At 40.8% G+C, this 21,765-nt stretch overlaps 1 protein-coding gene across 1 annotated transcript in view; it reads left to right on the top strand.

Moving 5' to 3' along the window:
- Nucleotides 1-20,513: 20,513 nt before the first annotated feature.
- LOC147604729 (calmodulin-6) overlaps nucleotides 20,514-21,765 on the top strand; it is a 1,309-nt gene continuing 57 nt past the window's right edge. The window contains exons 1-2 of the mRNA XM_086794639.1: nucleotides 20,514-20,707; nucleotides 21,312-21,765. The exon at nucleotides 21,312-21,765 is cut by the window's right edge and continues 57 nt beyond it. Coding sequence (XP_086650765.1) covers nucleotides 20,632-20,707; nucleotides 21,312-21,685 — 450 coding nt within the window. The 5' untranslated portion in view covers nucleotides 20,514-20,631 and the 3' untranslated portion in view covers nucleotides 21,686-21,765. The remainder of the gene's footprint in view (nucleotides 20,708-21,311) is intronic.

The following is a 21,765-nucleotide window of genomic DNA, read 5'->3' as shown; positions in this document are numbered from 1 at the left end:
TTCTTCCCATGTAGGTGTCTCATATTCTTCCATGGGGAAGGAATGATTCGACCCCCCCCCCCAACTCATTTTCCTCAAACATTCTAGACATTGTGTTTGCTTGGGAGTCCTCTTCTGTTCCTTCCGAAATCGGGGTTGGCATGTTCAACACCCTATTCTGGGGTGGTTCATCTCTTGGATAGATGGTATCCCTTATTCGACTGGCCCTTGGCTTAGTTTCATGAAGTCGTTTTGGTACTCTTCGACTAAGGCCGACTACGGCCTTGGCATCTTCTAGCTTTCTTATTTCTTCATCGGCATTGGGATATTCACCAACCCCCTTTGGAGTTGCTGGTTGTTCTTCTTGCTTTCCCTGGTCTACTCCTCCAAGATTGATCCCTTCCCCCCTTCTTCCTTTGATTGGGTGGATCCGGTATCAATTGTATCTTCTTCGGATCTGTCTTGGATTGTAACCCGTGTGTCCCCCTTTCCTAATTTCTTGGCCAGATCTGGAAATAGTTGCATCCGCCCGGTTTCTTCCTTTTTCTCCTGCTTGAGCTTGAGCTCGTGTTAGTATGTTGAGCGGTGTGATCTTCCCAGATTGTACACTAATGGTACGAATGGTGGCCTGATTAAGAATAGAAGTAGAGCCACTTGCTTGGTAGGGACAATATTTGATCAAATGATCAATTCCACATTTAGTGCAGGAGGTGAGCACTAGCATGCCATTGGGCATGGTCGCCACTTGTTGTGGTTGGTGTGCATGATTCATATTTTTGTTTGGGCATTCACCTACTCGATGTGGCCCACCACAGTCATAGCATTGTAAAGGTCCTCTTCTTAGATTTGAGTTTATTTCCTTGCCCTTCCATTGTACTGTGGTTTGAAACACAGGTACTGGCATGTTATTCTGTAGCTATTCTGGTGTGACCTCAGCCATGTCCTCGTAGTATTCCCCGCTAAGTTCTATTTCCCACACCATGTCAACATCTTCTAATGGCTCTTCAATCACTACTTGATTGATCTTTGCCTGGGTTGTCCAGCAGTGGCATTGATGTGCATAGGTGGTGCCGGCTAAGCCAATGGGGCTCTATTGGTAGCTGTGCCATATTTTGAAACCTTGGATATCTGCACATTAAAGTGTCATGATTTCCCAATTTCACATAGTGAGCACAATAAAGTAATGGCCTTGCCCTTAACTGTGGACATTCGGTGGTGGTATGATTTAATTTGCACATGGAGCACCACACCAATTCTTGCAGGGATGCCCAGATGTCTCTCTTCCCTCCCTGACCTTTAATTTTTCTAATATGGCATTGCTGAGCTCGTCTACAGTCATGTTTTTGACTTGCTTAGTTCGAGCTCCAATTTTTTGGTGACTCGAGACACGCGAAGTCGTGGTTGATGTAGATGTTCTAACATCTTCACGTTGTGGCAATTCTAACATATTATCTTCATATTCGATTGCCAATTTGCAGCATGCATCAAGAGTAGCTGGCCAAGCTAGTACCAGGTAATCATGCATTTTAAGGTCATTAGGAATTTTTGGACCCAAAGAGGGCCTCTTGGATTAACTTTTGATTAGGAATGGACCAATAGGAAGAGGGCTGGGTGCACTTTTTGACTTCTTTGACCCTAGGGGGCCTAGGCTTTGGTTTGCTAATGGGGCCTAATTACTACTCTTGTCCCCCTACCTCTTGGGCCCAAACTTAGAGGTCCCCCACCTAGAATCGCGTAGATTAATAACCCTAAAAATTAAAAATTTTTAATTTTTTTTCCCAAAAGTGTGTTTTCTCTCTCAAACTTTCCCCCAACATACTCTAGGTTTGGAAAGCTCATTTTGAACCTCTTTCTTCCTCTTCTAAGCTCTTCATTGCTACTACAGAAACTCCATACCTCTCTAGCTCTCCCTCCTCCTCAAAAGCTCCCTCAGTCTCAAGCTCCCTCTTCCTCTTTCTTCCTTTTTTCTAAGCTCTCCATTGCTGCAGAAACTCCATACCTCTCAAGCTCTCCCTCCTTCTCAATCTCCCTCCCTCTCAATCTCCATGTCTCTCTCTCTCAAGATCCCTCCCTCTCCATTGCTGCAGATACTCTATCTCTCTTTAGTCTACTCTAGGTTCAAGAAGCCTATTCTCAAACTCTAACCCTATTTTAAGCTTTCCATTGCTGCACTGAAAACCCTGAACTTTCTCTCCTCTCCACTCCTCTATTGTAAAACAAGCTTTTATTTTCCCTTCTTCTCTTTTCTTACCACCATGGCCTCTTCTAGTAATGTGAGAAGGGAGAAGGTGGAAGAGCTTGTGCTACATAACACAAGAGATGAGAATGGAGTTTGGGCTCTAACAAGATTCAGGGTTGGGGCTTGGGTCTACATGCAGCCAAGCTCTAAGGGACCACATCGAGTGTGTCAACAGGGGAATATGCTACATCATTGGAAGGGGTGACTACAAGGCTTCAAGCATACTAAGAAGGAAGGACTGGTTGCCATAGTGCAACATGTGTATACCCTTGGAGACCTATACATTCAAGGCCAACGACCAAGGTTTCCTTCAAATTGTCAGTGTAATATAAACACAGCTTTAACAACATGCTAATATTGGATTTTTTGTTTCAAATTTTCTTGTGATTCTCCATTTTCTTATGTCTCTATCTGCAAATATTTTTCCCTCTAATTATGTTGAGAAGCAACCACTCCAAAGCCTCACTGGAGTTTTCTATGCTATGCATGCATCCATTGGAGAGGCAATGCTTGTATCTCAAAGCCCAAGTGATATTGTACAGAACAATATCTTTTTCTTTTCTCACTCATATTTTGTAGATAAAAAAACCAAGTTTATTTGGCAAGCTAGAAGAGATCCCCAACCCCCCTCTTAACAATCCCAAATGGCCCAAACTTGATGCTTGGACCATCTTATACTTAAAGTTTATGATGGTAAGTGATATCAGACATCACTCAAGTTTTCAAAGGCATCTAGGTCAATAGGGCTAAATTGGTTTTGTCCTTTACATGTTTTTATGTACATATTATGCACATGTTCAATTCCATGCCAATGCACCAAACAAAAACAATGTATATTTGTAAGGAGGTACAATCTGACCTCATTCAAGGATTAGTAGGAGAGGGTTGGGAGGTTAATGAGGGAATTCACAACCTTACAAGAAAAGCTAGAGGCTGAAAAAGATACCCTTGCTCTGCTAGAGTGATGAAGGAGACCAAAGCACCTAAAAAGGATGAGGCGACCTCTCCGCCCCCACTGTGAGGTCCCTTTGCCCCCTTCGCACACCGCGAACTCCCGGTAGTAGCTGACAGTGGAAGCAGCCCCCTCATGCGCAGGGCAAGGTTTCTCACTCTCGGGGCCTCGCCCACGAATGTCCGGGCATGAGACTAGGCTGGTGGTCACTCCGAAAACCGAAACCGGGAAAATTTCACATGCCCAAAAAGCGGGGACGATTCCACCTTTTTAAATTTTCTTAACGAATTTTTTTGACGAGATCAAAACCTAAACTATCCTTCACCTGAATAAACCAGATAGAAGGAAACTATTGCTGATATAATTTGATCATCTGAGCAATTCAACGCTTTTTTCCTACTCAAGATCAAGCATAGCCGTTGATCCACTCAATTGAGAAATTTATCAGGGAATTAACTAACTACTCGAATCCTAGCGTAATCCTAAGATTTTTCAGTTTGATTATTAAAACTCCACTGATTCCAGCCCCATCCAACCCATGGGTTAGCCACCACCGTACCACTGGAATCGGTAGAACCAAACAAGTACTCACCCACCCATAATTGAATGCCTTTCTTAACTTTAGCTTTAGAAAATAGGTACGCACACACTTCTCTTTAAAACTTTAATATAAAAATAATCCATTGACAAAACAGATATGGTCACAGATTTCATAACTCAAAATTTTCATTCAATCCCTTGTTTCACAAAAAGAGTACCACTCTGGACTCTCCGTTGAGACCAGCTGGTCAGCAACGAGATCCAGTAACAGATTATAATAATCATTTTGTTTCAACATTCATATATATATCTTCCACGACATACGCATGGGTGTCCTAAGCACTGCAAGCCTGTGCATCGCCTAGTCAGAACCCTCGAGGATCCTCCTTAGGTGTCCTGGTACTTCACTCAGGGACCGCTTCGTCGGTCCTCGCCCATCGTACCGGAAGCACACCATACCCGAGCTGGTCAAGACCTGGGCAGGTTTTTGCCACGTGAGCTGTCCCTTGAACACTCCCCCGCCAGCTATTGCAACCAAACTTCCCTTAGATAAACACATATGCCAAATGCTCCCTCCAACATTCTGGCGTAAGACAGTCCTTTAAGAAAACAGGGTTTCTATGCAAGTTTTTAGTTTTGATTTTGTTTTTGAATACAATGGTTATATCTTAATTCTATATCCCAATACTTCTAGATCACACGTCTGGATTCCCAAGCAGAATTCCTCGAATTTTGTAATCTTGATCCTTAGATCAAAATCAAAGGTCTCAACTTAGTTTCAGATTCGGTGGGTGATTTGAGTGCATTTTTCCTGAACTGGGCATATCGTCATTGATTGAAACTGACGAAGGAATTAGGTCTTGGTCAAAAGTCTGAATCAGAGTTTGAGTCTGGAAAGATTCTTCCTAAACTATCTTTCTCGCCGAAAGGTAATATTTCAATTTCTCTTTTTCTAAATTTTGTTCATTGAATATTTGCTTACAAATTTCTAAACTAAACATGAATTCTTAGGAGGAATAAAATAATCATTTATCTTGATCTCCAACTTCGATAGTTTATTTGAATTTTCTCATTCCCATCTTAGTGAATATGAAACGGTAGAATTTTCTCTCACATATTATCTACTTATTCATTTTTTCAATTTTTGCAAAAATTAACAGAGGATTAAAGAGAACCCTTATTTAATTATAAAAATTCTATATGCATCTAATTATCCATAAAATCCAATTCTGATGAAAGTCACACTTTTATCATCATAAAAATCATTTATGACGAAATCACTCTTTTAACATGAAAGAATTTCTTTTATGCATATGTTTATGCATACAAATCATTTATGATGAAAATCACTCTTTTAATAAAAAAGAATTTTTTTATGCATCCATTTATGCATAAAAATCATTTATGATGAAAATCACACTTTTAATAAAAAAATCTTTTATGCATATATTTATGCATACAAATCATTTATGATGAAAATCACTCTTATGTCCTCCATTGACTCTCCATGTCAGCTGTTGTAACTTTATTACTTAGGTCTCCATGATCTCATTCCCAAGATGGTCAAAATGCTTCCCCAGCATTCTTGACATAAAATAGTCATTTAAAAACAGGTTTCATAAATATAGTTTCTAACGAACTCTCATCTTTCCACATTGTTCCACATCATTTCTCATTATTCCACATTCTTCTACATCAATTCACATTGCTTATTCCACATCCAGTCATATGTATTCCCATCGTCCTTCATCCATTCTCATCCAATCACATCATATTACATCTCATCTCATCTATCCTCATCACATCACATCACAACATATCCACATCACATCTCATCCATTCATATCACATCATATCCATCTACATTCGTTCAGATCCACATCACATCCACATATCATCACATCACGTTCACATCTATTTACATCAATCTCTTCACATCCTTTCACATTTACCCAAGTCCACATCACATCACATCTCATCTGTTCACATCATATCTCATCCATTCATATCTAACTAGATCCACATCACATCTATCTCACTCATTCACATCCCACATTCATTCACATCCATCCTCATCTTATCACATCTCGTTCACATCCATCCACATCACATCTCATTCATTCCATCCACATTACATCCCATCCACATCTATCCATATCACACCACATCCATTCACAGCTCATCACATTCATCCACATCCATTCGTTCATTTACATTCACATCTATCCACATCCATTCATTCATTCACATGCATATCTATCACATCACATCTCATTCTCATCCATTTACATCACATCACATCCTTTCACATATCATCACATCTCATTCTCATCCATTTACATCACATCACATCTCATTCTCATCCATTTACATCACATCACATCCTATCATCATATCTCATTCTCATCCATTTACATCACATCTCATTCTCATCCATTTACATCACATCACATCCTTTCACATATCATCACATCTTATTCACGTTCACATCCACATCCATTTACATCACATTACATCCCATCCACATCTCATCACACCCACATCCACATCCATTTACATCTCATCACATCCACTCACATCTTATCACATTGCATTCACACATCGCATTCACATTTAGTACCGTTTTCTACTTTCGATGTCGATGGGACTTTTCTAAGTTTTTGCCAATTGCTTGGCCTAGTTAAAGGTACTTTTTCTCGATGGATATTTTCATATTCTTTCTCAAATTTCTCAAGTGAAATATATTCAATATTCTTCTTTTTGAGTAAAAGATTCATGGGATTCTAAAAAAATCAATTCTACCCATATTTTTCAATAAAATTAATAATGCTCAAAATTCCACTTTTGATAAATACTCATAATTTAAATTATGCCAAAAATTTCTCTTTTACCATTTAATTACTTGGATCTCAAATATCATGGGAATTTCTCTTTTTGCATAAAAATAAATTTACCAAAAATTTCTCTTTTACCATTTAATTACTTGGATCTCAAGTATCATGGGAATTCCTCTTTTTGTATAAAAATAAAATTTTTAAAATTTATACTTTTCTCATAATCAATTAATTGTGCATAATTACAAAAAAAAATTCTCATGAATATGATGGAAATAATTCTTTTTGCATAGGATGTCCAATCCTAGAATATGGTAGGAAGTCCTCTTTTAGCATTTTGCATAAAAATAAGATATGTATTATTTTCTGAAAATTTTACCATAGCTTCGCTGCTATTACTGATGATAATTCTCAATTTTTCTCTAAAGAATAAAACCTTGTAATGAAAATATGATAGTAGTTCCTCTTTTATGCTTAAATTCAAACTATGAATTTAAATCATAATTTTAACCATAATCACAAACTTAATTATGATTATCCCACTAGATTAAGCTCATTCCATTATTTCTCTTTTTCCAAATTGATAGAATAATCCATTTCTCATTTAGAATCAATCAAAGTAGTTTTTAACTAATAAATAATCTAAAAGAAATAACTAGTATTTTGTTAACACAAAATCATAAAAATACTATTTTCTTAATCTCTCGCGTATCAAGCTTAGAGTTTAGCTTTGAATTAAGAGACTATCATTGAGAAGCATCCATTTTCAAGGGATTTAACCATAAAGATGGCTATTCTTTTAGAGAGAGAGATTTACTTAAAGAAAGCATTACAATTTAAGCATAAAGGTTAACTTAATGCTAATTAAACATTAAGAAACTTAGGGAAAGCTTGATTTGAATTAAAACAATCATTTTGAAAGCTTCTCGAGCTTGAGAGGGGTTGAGAAGAAGAAAGTTATAGAAAATTAAAAAAACCATAAAATTTAATTTTACCTCCAAGTTTGGCTTGATTCTCTAATTGCACTGAGCCAATTGGTCCACCAAGAGGAGAAGAGCAACTCCAAGAGTTGTTGTAGAGAGAGAAAGCTCCAAGCTCCCAAGAGAGAAAAATTCAAAGGATAATAGAAAATATTATTATTTTAATATAATACTAGCATAGTATAGCTCCAATATTTAATTACAAATGACCAAGGGTCTATTTATAAGTGAGGGAGGCCACTAACCAAGTCCAATTGGGTTCTAGAATTGTCCAGGTTCAGTTGACTCAATTTGGACAAGATTTGGACCAGTTTGGCTCCCTTTTTTATTTGGTTTGATCCAGGAGAGAGGAGAGATAAAAAGATCATAATTTTTTTGAATTCAAAACCCTTCCACACATGTGAAAGAGGTGCCTACCTCAAGAGTCCCCCTTTCCTTACCAAAGTGTCAAAAATGCATCATTATGCCAAAATATCTCATTTTTTTAGTAATATCTCATAATTTTTAACTAATAAATCTTGTACTCAGTCAACTCTTCATCTTATGTGAGCATTTACTCATTTTTGGGTATATTCTTTTATTCTTTTGGATTTATATCATCCCAACACTTGGATCAATCCGATTGGCCCATTGGAGCCTTAATTGGACCAAAATCTAAAAATTTCTGAAAATGTAGGCTAAGGTCCCTTATACCCTTTTCAATTAATTCATAATGCACATTGGAAAGTTCATTTTGAACTTCTATTTGAGGGGAATCCATTTTAGACACTAGGAGGATTTTTATATCCAAAGATATCTCAATTTAGGATTATCTCTCTAGACATTTTCTCTCTAGACCAAAACAGGGTAAAACAAGATCTTTCTTGTATTTTAGAGAAGGGAATAATTACAAGAACAAAAAGGGAGGTTCTTACACCTTTACACCTTAAAAGCTAGAGGGAGGAATCTTACACATGTGGTACCCAAGATAGACTCCTAGGGGTGGGTACTGCTGATATATTGGTGGACTGAGCTGATGTGACGGGCTTGGGTAGACCCTTTTCCCTTGGTGCGATGTTCCTGGTCCCTGAGATGATGAATGTGTCCCTTGGTTTTGTAGTGGTCCTTGGGCCCTATACTAATCAGCTATACCTGACGAGGACCTGAAGTGCAATGCGGCGGTGTGACAACGCGATGCGGTGGAATTACTTCTCAAGGAGTTGTAGAGCTTGGAGACCTCAAGGATTACGAGCTTGGCTATTGAAAAGATCCTCATGATAGTTGCGGTTCACCAGGTAATCTCTTTTTGGATGTGTTTCAAGGAGGATTAGGGTGAGCCATAACACTAATCGGTGGATTCGCACTCCAACCAGGCTAATCAAAGGCACTAACAAATGAATAGAGTGGAGGACCTAAGCTAAATTGGCGCCAAAGATGTTAAGGATAACATGCTACCTTGCGCACAAGAGAGAAAGAAGAGAAGAAAGACCAAAGATGTTAAGGATAACATGCTACCTTGCACACAAGAGAGAAAGATGCATGTAAGAGTCGAGCCCGAAGAGTTGCACTTGGCCAACCCTATGAGGGTTAACTCCTCAATGTGAAGCCGCTAGGGCTCACTCCACCTCTTCCTACGTCACCTAAGAAAAGATTCAAATTCTAGGTAGAAAGCAAAAAGGAGGGAGCTATGGAGAGCTCAACCTCTACTTCATGCAACTAGCATGCAAAAAGGACATGGTAGATAGCAAAGAGAAGGTAGAAAAGAGGAGAAAGGAGAGCATTACCATCCCTACTTACATACACCAAACAATCCAACATGAAAGCAAGCAAGAACACAAGGTAACATGCAACCACAAGCTCAAATGAGAAAGAGAGAGAAGGCAAACTCAAGTGAGACAAATGGGATTGCCCCTTGTTACAATGTCCGGCCGCCCATTTACAATTGGGGGCCCAAAACTAGTCTTCCTAGTTTCTCTAGCTCTATGTACATCTATTCCTCATGACTGGTGTTACACAAGCCATACGCTCAGTCATCCCATGTCTCTTTTACAATGAGCGCTTTGTGCAGTTACAAAAAGATAAATTACAAAGTTGTAGCAATGCACAAGGTAATGTTAACCGGAGTGGTTAACAGGTCGCTAGGCCACCCCACCTAGATCACAGACACAAGCTTACAAAGTGCTCTCCTTACCTCAATATTTCTTAGATCAAATCATGCGCAAATTAAATTAGAATATAATCTTAATCAAACAAAGGCGAGATGTCAAAGGCCAATCCTAAGGAAATAGGTAGGTACCCTAGGAAGGTCTCCTTTGACATCCTAAAGCACTTCCCATGGTATCTCTAAGAAGCTTGATGTGTGGGTTACAACTCCTTCATTGGTGGTTCACTTCTAGCATATAGGAGGTCTATAGTTATCACACCACCTAGATCACATACACAAGCTTACAAAGCTTTCTCTTTTCATCAATCTTTCTTAGAGTAAATCATGCAGAAATAAAATTAGAATATAATCCTGATACCATGAAAAGATGCCATGTCATCAACTCCATCTCATGTACACCAAGCGAAGCCCTGAATCTGCGGAGCTTCTCTGTACCCAATGCTTTGGTGAAGATGTCAGCAACCTGATCCTGTGTGCTGACATAAACAAGGTCAACGTCTCCTGCCAAAACCTTCTCTCTGACAAAATGGTAGTGGACCTCTATATGCTTCGTGCGAGCATGAAAGACTAGGTTCCTGGCCAACTATATACTGCTAATGTTGTCATAGAAAATGACAACTTGTCTATCCATTGATAGACCCAAATCTGCAACAAGTAACTTTCTTAACCAAGCTACCTCACATGCTGCCATAGCAGCACCTCTGTACTTGGCCTCTGGTACTGGATAGAGCAACCGTAGGCTGCTTCTTGCTGCTCCAAGTCACAGCAGCACTCCCCAAAGAAAACATGAAGCCACTAGTAGATCTTCTATATGAGATACTACCAGCCCAATCAGCATTTATGTACCCATGTACACATATCTCTGTCCGAGTTTCATAAAATAGTCCACAATGCAAAGTAGACCTCACATACCTCAGTATGCGTCTCAATGCAGCTTCCGAGAAACCTACATAAACTCGCTCACCAACCCAACAGCATAGCTCAAATCTGACCTGGTGATCGTCATGTAGATCAAGCTTCCTACTATGTGCCTATACATAGTAGGATCCTCCAAAATCTCTCCTGAATAATCTGCACTCAACTTGCCATTCTGATCCAATGGCACTGAGATAGGCTTACAGCCTGTCATACCATACTTGGACAACATGTCCAAGCCATACTGTCTCTGCAGTAATCTAATACCATGTGGTGACCTAATCACCTTAATGCCCAAGAAATATCTGAGCTCCACCAGATCCTTCATCTCAAACCTCTGTCTAAGCAAGATCTTTACATCAAAGATCTCTGCATCATGGTCCCCCGTAATGATCAAGTCATCTACATAGATGACAACAAGCACAACCCCTCTATCACTGTGTCTCACATACAGCGAGAAATCTGCATTGGCTACATGAAAGCCAATATTGACAAGATATTCAAAAATCTTGTCAGACCATGCTCTTGGTGCTTGTTTTAAGCCATACAAGGCTTTCTTCAACCTGCAAATATGCTCGGGGTGACTCATATCCTCATAACCAAGTGGCTGCAACATATACACCTCTTCCTGCAAATTGCCATGCAAGAATGCATTCTTTACATTCATCTGATGTAAAGACCATTGCTTTGATGCAGCCACTACTATCATAACTCTCACTGTTGCCATCTTGGCAACTGGGCTGAAAATTTTCTCATAATCAATGCCATATGTCTGCGCATATCCTTTGGCTACCAATCTAGCCTTGTACCTGCTTATGCTTCCATCACTGTTATGTTTTACTTTGTACACCCACTTGCATCCAATGGCTTTCTTGCCTTCAGGCAATTGCACTAAATCCCAAGTCTCATTTCCATATAGTGCATCCATCTCCTCATCCATAGCTTTCTCCCAGCACACATTTCCAATAGCCTCATTAATGCATGTGGGCTCTACAACCTATACAACTTTTGCCATGTATGCATAGTGATGTGCCACATAACCATCATAGGTAAACCTCTGCACAAGATTCTTCACTCTCCCTGATCTTCGCAGCTTTGCATTCATGGCTTCCATAGCCTTCTGTACACCAGGTGTTCTCATAGAGTTGGTATCCCAAGATCCTCATCAAGGCTCATCTTTGAGCCACTAGACTCTCCATCAACATGAGAATGCCCTGCAGAAATGTCAGGCATACTAAGGGGCTCAACCACTTTCTCTTTGCCTTTATATGTGATGTACTAATGACATTTGCAGGATTGGTATTATGACGCAACCTACCACTCCATGGTTTATCAATTGAACCACTAGATGAGGACTCTCCTGGTCCACTCAAAGACTGTGATTGCTGACTTGCATTCTGTGCAACCACATTTCCACTCACATCAGCCCCAACAGCTTCTTTTTCAGTAGTATACCAGCTGCTCATCTCATCAAAAACAACATCCCTGCTGCTTACCCTCAACTCACGTGTAGCAAGGTTATAACACCTGTATCCCTTTTGCTCAAGGGAATATCCAATAAACACACATTTTTTAGCTTTTGGATCCAGCTTAGTTCTCAGTTCATCTGGCACATGCACATATGCAATGCATCCAAAGACTTTCAGATGAGACAAATCAGGTTTTTTGCCCCAGTAAACCTCTCCTCTGGAGTTACATCATGTATGGCTGTAGTTGGAGTCTTGTTCATGATGTAAACTGCTATAAAAACAGCCTCAGCCGAATAGCTATGTGACATATTCTTCTCTCCCATCAATGCTTGTGCAATCTCAGTAATGTGCCTGTTTTTCCGCTCAGCAACTCCATTTTGTTGTGCGGAGTGTATCTGCATGTAAACTGTCTCTGAATACCATTCTTCTTAAAAAATTCAGAGAACTCATTGGAGAAGTACTCTCCCCCTCCATCTGACCTTAGGCACTTTTTACATGTTTTCCTGTTTGCTTTTCAACCATAACTCTGAAATTCTGAAAATGAGTGAACACTCACTCTTCTCCTTCATGAAGTATACCCACACTTTCCTTGTGTGGTCATCAATAAATGTCACATAATACCTGCAACCTCCCATAGACATGGTCTTCATAGGATCCCATACATCTGAATGCGTAACATCTAGTGCATTTTTGCTCACATTTCTGTCATGTGGAAATACATGCTTTGTTTGCTTTCCAAATCGGCATGCTTCACATATTTTCTACATACCTTCAACTTTAAACTTTGGCAGCCCTGTCACAATTCCTTTAGTCTCTGCATAGACTTCATTCTCTACACATTCACATGTCCAATTCTTTTATGCCAAATGTCTGTGTCTGCAACAATTCCTGAACCATTTGCAAACATCGCAACACTCACTTCAGGCATGTTTACATTCAATGTAAACATTCTACCCACTCTGTTGCCTTTTGCAACCAACCTGCATTTGTCTTTAAAGTTTTCAACATAACAACCAACCTACATTTATCTTTAAAGTTTTCAACATAACAACCATCAGATCGAACTTGCAAACCCTGCTCAATCATCTAGCCAATTGAAACCAGATTCTTTGTTATGTTCGGAACATGAAGTACATCTGCAAGAAGGTACTTCACGTTGCCATCCTGCATAGACAATGGCACATCTCCAACTTGGGCAATTGGATGAACAGTGTCATCCCCTGTTTCCACAAAACCTGGTCTTTCAAGGTTTTTCATCTCCTTGAACCACTCCCCATGACTTGTCATGTGGTTCCAAGCACCTGAATCAACGCACCATACATCATCTTTATGTGCTGCTTTAACATTTTCAGACATGGCATTAACGACATGCTGCATAATAAACAACCTTTCATTATCCTCATTGTTTCTGCTCGAGGATGCATAGTTGTTTTGCTGCAATTTTTTATTTTGCATGTCAGCCTGCTTCTTATAACAATCTGCCTGCACATGTCCCCAGGCTTACCACAATAAAAGCATCCACGTGTATCATTATACTGCCTTTGCCAATTTTCACGACCTCTTTGAATCCCCTTGCCTCTGAATTAGCCTCTTCCACCTGCGTGTTGTTGTTATTGTGAATTCTGGGACTGTTGTTGTTGTTGTTGCTGCTGGCCATAATTCTGATTACCTACTCGACCACCTCCTTGGCCGCGTCCGTGGCCGCGTCCATGACCTCCTCTACCTCGTCCTCTTCCTGAACTTGTGTAGAAGGCCTATTGCTCTGAACTATTTTTGTTTTGTGAAGTTTGTTTGTCTTCACCCAAGCTCTTCTCTTCTATAATCAACATAGACACCAAATCTATGAAATTGGGAATGTTTTTCCGAGTCTGAATAGATGTCTTGAACGCCTTGTATTGTGGCCCGAGACCACATAGACAGACTTCCACCTTATCATCATCATATACTAAAATGCCAATAGATGCAAGGGATTCCACAATACCCTTGATCTTCAATGCATAGTCATTCACAGACATACTCTTTTTCTCCACAGTATGAATTTCATTCTTCAACTGTGTCTTTCGTGCCTTGGTATTCGTTTCATAGAGTTTTTACCAAGGTGTCCCACGCCTTCTTGGGGGACTTGGCATCCTGTATGTGCCCAATCATAGTGTCCTATATACTGATAGGAGAGTCAATACACATAACTTTTTTGGCTCCTTGGTTCCAATCCTTGAACTCTTTCACATCTGCAGCAGTCGGATTGATCTCTCGTATCTTCGGTGCCTCTTCATGCTCACCTTCTATGTAGTCCCAGTAACCCTTTCCCATCATGAAATTTGTCAACCTGAACCTCCAAGCATGGAAGTTGTTCTTGTCAAGCTTCTCAGCAACAATCTAGTTTATGCCATCATTTGACATCTAGCCAGACACACAAATTTACCAGAAACAGTACTATGGTTTGTCCTAGACAAATTGCTGTATTTTCTGTAGCGGTACTAGGGAGGTTCTTACACCTTTACACCTCAAAAGCTAGAGAGAGGAATCTTACACATGTGGTACCCAAGATAGACTCCTTGGGGTGGGTACTGCTAATATATTGGTGGACCGAGCTGATGTGATGGGCTTGGGTAGACCCTTTCCCCTTGGTGCGATGTTCCTGGTCCCTGAGATGATGGATGTGACCCTTGGTTTTGTAGTGGTCCTTGGGCCCTATACTAATCAGCTATACTTGAAATAGGCACAACTCTCTAGACTGATGGTTCTATCTAGGTCTGTTGGCTTTCACTTTGCCCTACTTCCACTCTAGGATTTAGAGACGGAGTGGGCTCACTTTGTCGGGGTTGGTCCATGCCCCTCACCTTGGGTTGCGATTCTTCCAATTGTGTATTTCCTAAGATTATGTGTATTTCCCAAGATAAAATTATGGAGCCTCCAAGCAAGGCTTCTCTGAGAATGTGTGGGAGAGGTAGGAGCTTGCTCTTAGACAGATCGTATGTCCATGCACTACTGAAGTTCTGGCTCTCATGTTTTCGAGGTTTGGAGTCCCTGGCCCCCATGCTTGGGTGGTCTTTGCTTTCACTGGTACTGTCAAAGACAATCATCGTTTGACTCCACTTGGTATTGACCAATGGGTCTGACCTTATAAGCGAAGGAGATTTCTGAGAGTTTTCTTCATCGAAAAGAGGGTTATTTCGCACTAATCTACCTGATCGTAGGTGCATGGAAAAGGTTGTTTTTTTGGGGAATGGAACGGTTGTATGCTTTGGAATGAACGGGCATACGATTTTAAAATGGAAAAGGAACGGGCATACGCTTCTGAGGGAGAGAAGGAACGGACGTTCGCTTCAAGATGGGCATGGGCGTGCACTTCAAAGTCTCAAAAACGAATGGACATTTGCTGAAGAGAAGAAGGGAACAGGCATTCCAACTTGGGTCCTGAGTGGAACAGGCGTTCCACTCACGAAATGAAAAGGGAATGGGCGTTCGCTTCTCGAGGAGAGAAGGAACGGACGTTTGCTTACAGAATGGCATGGCGTGCGCTTTGGAGATGAAAGAAGGAGTGGTCATTTGCTCAAGAGAAGAAGGGAATGGGCGTTCCAAGTTGGGTCGTCCTGAATGGAATGGGTGTTCGCTTATGGAATGAAAAGGGAACGGGCGTATGCTTCTCAAGGAGAGAAGGAACGAGCGTTCACTTGCGGAATGTCACGACATGCGGCGCATTGGAGGTGAAAGAAGGAACGGTCATTCGCTCAAGAGAAGGAAACAGGTGTTCCAATTGGTTCTAGAGTGGAACGGGCATTTGCTTATGGAATGAAAAGGGAACGGGCGTACGCTTCTCAGTGAGAGAAGGAACAGATTTCGCTTGCGGAATAACACAGTGTGCGCTTGTGATTGAACTCTGGAACGGGCGTTCGCTTCGAGATGAGGAGCGAATGGGCGTGGCACATTCGGAATGGCCGCGACACTTTAGGAACGGTCGTGGCACTATCAGCTCTGGGAGTTTTTCAAGATTTGTTTGAGGATTCATAGGTGCGGGTCTAATAACCCCTTGAATATTCTTTGATAATATAGTTACACACCCTAGATTGAATGTAATTTATGCTCAATTTAATGCAATTATTCCTATTTTAATACATCTGCCACATTTAGGTAGGAAATCTTGCTAGATGTGGTCAACAGCAGCAGTAGAAGGGAATGGGTGTGGCAGATGTGCCACAGCCGCCGTGGCCTATTAAGCGAACAAACCTTTGCTTCTCAAAATAGACAAATAGAGTGCAGTTTTGCTTGATTTTTTTTCTCAATCCCCTACCGATTCATGTGTTTTTTTATTTTTTTATTTTTATTTCAATAGTGAGCTAGATCTAATCTCATCTATTGGTGCCTACAATGCATGATTCAAACTAACAAATTGAGATTAATTAGTTGATTAAGCTAAAGAAAAAAACACAAAATTAGGATTTTGCATGAATGTTCAGGGCAATGCGAGAGCACTCACATGCTTTTTCTACTCTCGGTGAAGACTTGAACACTCCAATGTGGTCAATTAACCTCCAATGCTTTGGATAATCACCATCACAAAACAAGATTAAATAACTAACTGTTAATCTAATTCTAGGATTAACAAGAGCTACCGCCATTATCTTACATCAAGGAATCACGATAGATACACCAAAGGGTTATACATTCAAGATATGAAGCAATAGTGTCCAAAACTATAACTTGGACGAGTACCCGTAATAGTGTGACCGAGTATTTATGGCGATTCCCGCTTCAAGAGCGTGTGGTAGCAAGTTAGGATGAAGTCCTAAGTGATGTACTATATTATGAGAGTGATCATTGTAATAGCATTAGGCCTCTCATGAGCCTAAAGTGCCTGGCCGGCCACAGTTTAAGTGAGTGTGAACACTTATGGCCATGTATATAAGTGAATATCTCTCATAATACAACATACTCTCCCATTGTGCAAAATTGAGTCTTGCTCTTTGCTAATCTCTCTCCCTAATGCATGCTAGTGAAGTGAGGTGAGAGGAGGGACGAGGACCTGTAGTGCAACGCGGCGGTGTGACAACGCTCGTCGGGAGATGCGGTGGAATTGCTACTTAAGGAGTTGTAGAGCTTGGAGACCTCAAGGATTACGAGCTCGGCCATTGGAAAGATCCTCATGACAGTTGCGGTTCACCAGGTAATCTCTTTTTGGATGTGTTTCGAGGAGGGTTAGGGTGAGCCATAACACTAACCGGTGGATTCGCACTCCAACCAGGCTAATCAAAGGCACTAGCAAATTAATAGAGTGGAGGACCTAAGCTAAATCAACGCCAAAGATGTTAAGGATAACATGCTACCTTGCGTACAAGAGATAAAGAAGAGAAGAAAGACCAAAGATGTTAAGGATAACATGCTACCTTGCACACAAGAGAGAAAGATGCATGTAAGAGTCGAGTCCGAAGAGTTGCTCTTGGCCAACCCTATGAGGGTTAACTCCTCGATGTGAAGCTAGGGGTTCACTCCACCTCTTCCTAAGTCACCTAAGAAAAGATTCAAATGCTAGGTAGAAAGCAAGAAGGAGGGAGCTATGGAGAGCTCAACCTCTACTTCATGCAACTAGCATGCAAAAAGGACATGGTAGATAGCAAAGAGAAGGTAGAGAAGAGGAGAAAGGAGAGCATTACCATCAACAATCCAACATGAAAGCAAGCAAGAACACAAGGTAACATGCAACCACAAGCTCAAATGAGAAAGAGAGAGAGAAGGCAAACTCAAGTGAGACAAGTGGGATTGCCCCTTTTCATATTCCATAAAATGACTTATATACAAGAGCTCATAGTTACAATGTCCGACCACCCATTTACAATTGGGGGCCAAAACTAGTATTCCTAGTTTCTCTAGCTCTATGTACATCTATTCCTCATGACCGGTGTTACACAAGCCATACGCTAAGTCATTCCATGTCTCTTTTACAATGAGTGCTTTGTGCAGTTACAAAAAGATAAATTACAAAGTTGTAGCAATGCACAAAGTAATGTTAAACCGGAGTGGTTAACATGTCGCTAGGCCACCCCACCTAGATCACAGACACAAGCTTATAAAGTGCTCTCCTTACCTCAATATTTCTTAGAGCAAATCATGCGCAAATTAAATTAGAATATAATCTTAATCAAACAAAGGCGAGATGTCAAAGGCCAATCCTAAGGAAATAGGTAGGTACCCTAGGAAGGTCTCCTTTGACATCCTAAAGCACTTCCCATGGTATCTCTAAGAAGCTTGATGTGTTACAACTCCTTCATTGGTGGTTCACTTCTAGCATATAGGAGGTCTATAGTTATCACCCCACCTAGATCACATACACAAGCTTACAAAGTTTTCTCCTTTCATCAATCTTTCTTAGAGTAAATCATGCAGAAATAAAATTAGAATATAATCCTAATTAAACAAAGGCGAGATGTCAAAGGCCAACCCTAACCAAATAGGTAGGTGCCTTAGGAAGGTCTCCTTTGACATCCTAAATCACATCCCATGGTATCTCTAAGAAGCTTGATGTGGGTTAGAACTCCTTCATTAGTGATTCACTTCTAGCACATAGGAGGTCTATAGTTAAACACTTATAAACCCTTGTAGAGTATATGTGATGACTACGCCATGCTAGAGCACACAACTATTACAAGCTCACAATACATGGACAAGGTTGTATAATTACTACTAGGATATAGGAAGACACCATTACTTATAAAGGTCAAGGAACTACATAAAAAATCTACAATCTACATCTGAAAATGATAGTGAGAGCATGAACTGATGGTTATGCTAGCAACTACTAGGAATCAATGGCAAATTATGCTTTTTTACTATATGTATATGCAATGATTGAAGGCTTTAGTGAATCATGCAATATCGTATTGGAAGAAATTGATGTCTTAGTTTCTGCAATCAATAGCTTCTTGCAAGAGCCCCAACACGTGTTGTACATAGTTTCACCACCCGAAGAGACATTGGCCCATGTTTAAGTGGTAATAGATATTATCCTCATCACAAGCACAAATGGAGTGGATACTCTTGGACCACCATCCTTGTTTTTTGGGGTGAAAATGAAATTTGAGAGTACTTTTTATTGTTTTTATTTTTATTTTTGTAAAAAGAGGGTAAAGGAAGAAAAGGGTTAAAATGACTGTAAAAAATCAAGACTAGCACTCTTCAAATTTTGTTGTAGAATATACTTTTGCAATGCAATTGTGTCAATCACTCTTCACAAGTGTGAGTACCGACATGCAAAAGTAGCAACTCTAAAAGCACCAATTGCGCATTATATTGATTCCAATACAAATATATTTTCTCCCACAAAAGACTCAATCACTCTTTAATTTGTTGTGAGTTGTCTACTTAAATCTTGGTCTTGTTTAAAAACTTATAGTACTTTTGAGATAAAATGCTTCTTTTGCCATCAAGGCCACTATGATTGTCCATTTCCAAAAAAAAACCCTTTTTACTGTTTTTTTTTGTGTGGGAGGGTGGAGTATTCCATCAGCTCACAAAGCACCCTTTTTAACCCTTTTTTTAATTATGTTTTTTTAATGATGATGTTTTTTTTTAAATTCACGCACCCTTTTTAACCCACAACCCTTGGCAGAGCGGGGGCGAGGATTGGGAGGGGTGAGCTTGATTTGAACTCGAGTGCCGGGACGGGTAGAGGTGGGCAATTGTCCCCACCCCCTCCTTTTTACACTGACAGTGCAATGATGAACACACCCACAATTTTGTGAAGTAGCAAGAATTTACCAAAGGGGCGGGGGCTTACGATGGCACAACTTTTTTTGAAGGAAGCGTGTACATTGACTCTATGTAGGAGCATGGAACTGATAGTTAATTGCGAGGTGGTACGGAGAAAGTGGATGCATCATGATCCTACACGCTAGCAAGGGATGTATGTAGGAGCAACCTCTCTCTCACATGCAATAAAAGGTTATTAAATGAATGTGACCCAAAATAATAATAATACCTTGAGATAAAGTGTGACTGCACTTGGGGTGTACGCAAGCGTGCGGGAGCGCGTGTTACAAGCAACCGCGTATCGGGGGGGCCGTGGGGGCCGCCCCTTTTGGCCGCGTGGCGTGCTTGGCCTCGCAACAGTCGAAGCATCAGATTCTGTCCCACACGCACCAACAAAGAATTTGGCATGGGGGTCATGGGTACGAATAGAGGGCCAACAAATTGTGAGGCCGAGATGCCGATTGGGTGTGAGTTGTCGAACAGGGTGCCGTTGGATGTCCATGGTCATGCAGTAAAGACGGGGAGACAGGATGAGTCATACGAGTCATTACTACAACAAGGCTAAGAATGATGCTAAGATAAGGGCAATAGTTTTTTTAATGCGGCGGTCTTACGCACATTGGTGGCTCCCGCCCTAACAAGACGAGGTGGCATTATTATTAATTATTATTATTTAAATAATTATGATAGCCTCATATATAGTGGAAGCTCGAGCTTGCGCTGCCCTCACCACACGCGTTTGGCAGAGCAGTTGTTTGTGAGGTAGCCTTGGGTTGTGCAGAGGTGCTCCATCTCTGCGGCGTGATCACCATAGCTCTCTCGAGGCTCTCTCACAACATGGGCGAGCAGCTCACTGAGGATCAAGTCTCCGAATTCAAGGAGGCTTTCAGTCTTTTCGACAAAGATGGAGATGGTACCCCCTTCTCCCCGCTTTTTGCCTTGCTTTTTTTGGCTTTCTAGGGTTTCCTCCCCTCCTTCTGCTGTCTCGGGTTTTTAGGGTTTGCTCCTTTGCTTCCTAGGGCGTCCTTCTTTGTTTTCTCTTGCCCTCTAGGGTTTGCTCCTTTGCTTCCTAGGCTGTCCTTCTTTGTTTTCTCTTGCTCTTTAGGGTTCCTTGGGTATCCTTGTTCTTTTCCTTTTTGTTGCTTTTAGGGTTTGCTTCTTGCTTTCTAGCGCAATTGGCATCAAGTCTGACCTTGCCCTCTGTAGCATGGCTTAGGTCATTTTGTGTCTTATTGGCCATGATCTGAGTTTGATTCATGGGTTATGGGTTCGAATTGCCTATCTTATGAGTTTAATATTGCTAATGAGAACATAAATGGGTTTGTGCTCACTAAGGATATTTCATATCTTCACTTTTTGCCGAGGGAAATCATGGCTTAAAAAATACAAAATGTTTCAATTAGAGATCTGATCATGGTTTTTTCTAACCTGTGCTCTTTGCCCTCTGAAAAATTAATTGCTTTAATTAGAGATCTGATTATTTATAATGGTTGTTTAATTATGCGCTCTATGATCAGGGTGCATCACCACCAAGGAGCTTGGGACTGTGATGAGATCATTAGGGCAAAACCCCACAGAGGCTGAGCTTCAAGACATGATAAATGAGGTGGATGCAGACGGCAATGGGACCATAGATTTCCCTGAATTTATCAATCTCATGGCTCGCAAGATGAAGGACACAGACTCCGAGGAAGAGCTCAAGGAGGCCTTCAGAGTGTTTGACAAGGACCAGAATGGCTTCATCTCTGCTGCAGAGCTGCGCCATGTGATGACAAACCTTGGGGAGAAGCTCAGTGACGAGGAAGTGGATGAAATGATCCGTGAGGCAGACGTAGATGGCGATGGGCAGATCAACTATGAAGAGTTTGTGAAGATGATGTTGGGAAAATGAGATCCCCCCTCGTAAACACGAAAGGCCCATTAGTTTGAATTTGTGCAGTCCTTTGTAAAACTCTGCCCTCTACCTGGTGT

This window comes from Cibotium barometz, chromosome 61 (genome assembly GCF_041138505.1).
Source record: "Cibotium barometz isolate CiBa-2024 chromosome 61, ASM4113850v1, whole genome shotgun sequence".
In the NCBI taxonomy this organism is placed as follows: domain Eukaryota; kingdom Viridiplantae; phylum Streptophyta; class Polypodiopsida; order Cyatheales; family Cibotiaceae; genus Cibotium; species Cibotium barometz.
The sequence above is the reverse complement of the archived record's forward strand: the minus strand, read 5'-3'. Positions and strand labels throughout refer to the sequence as shown.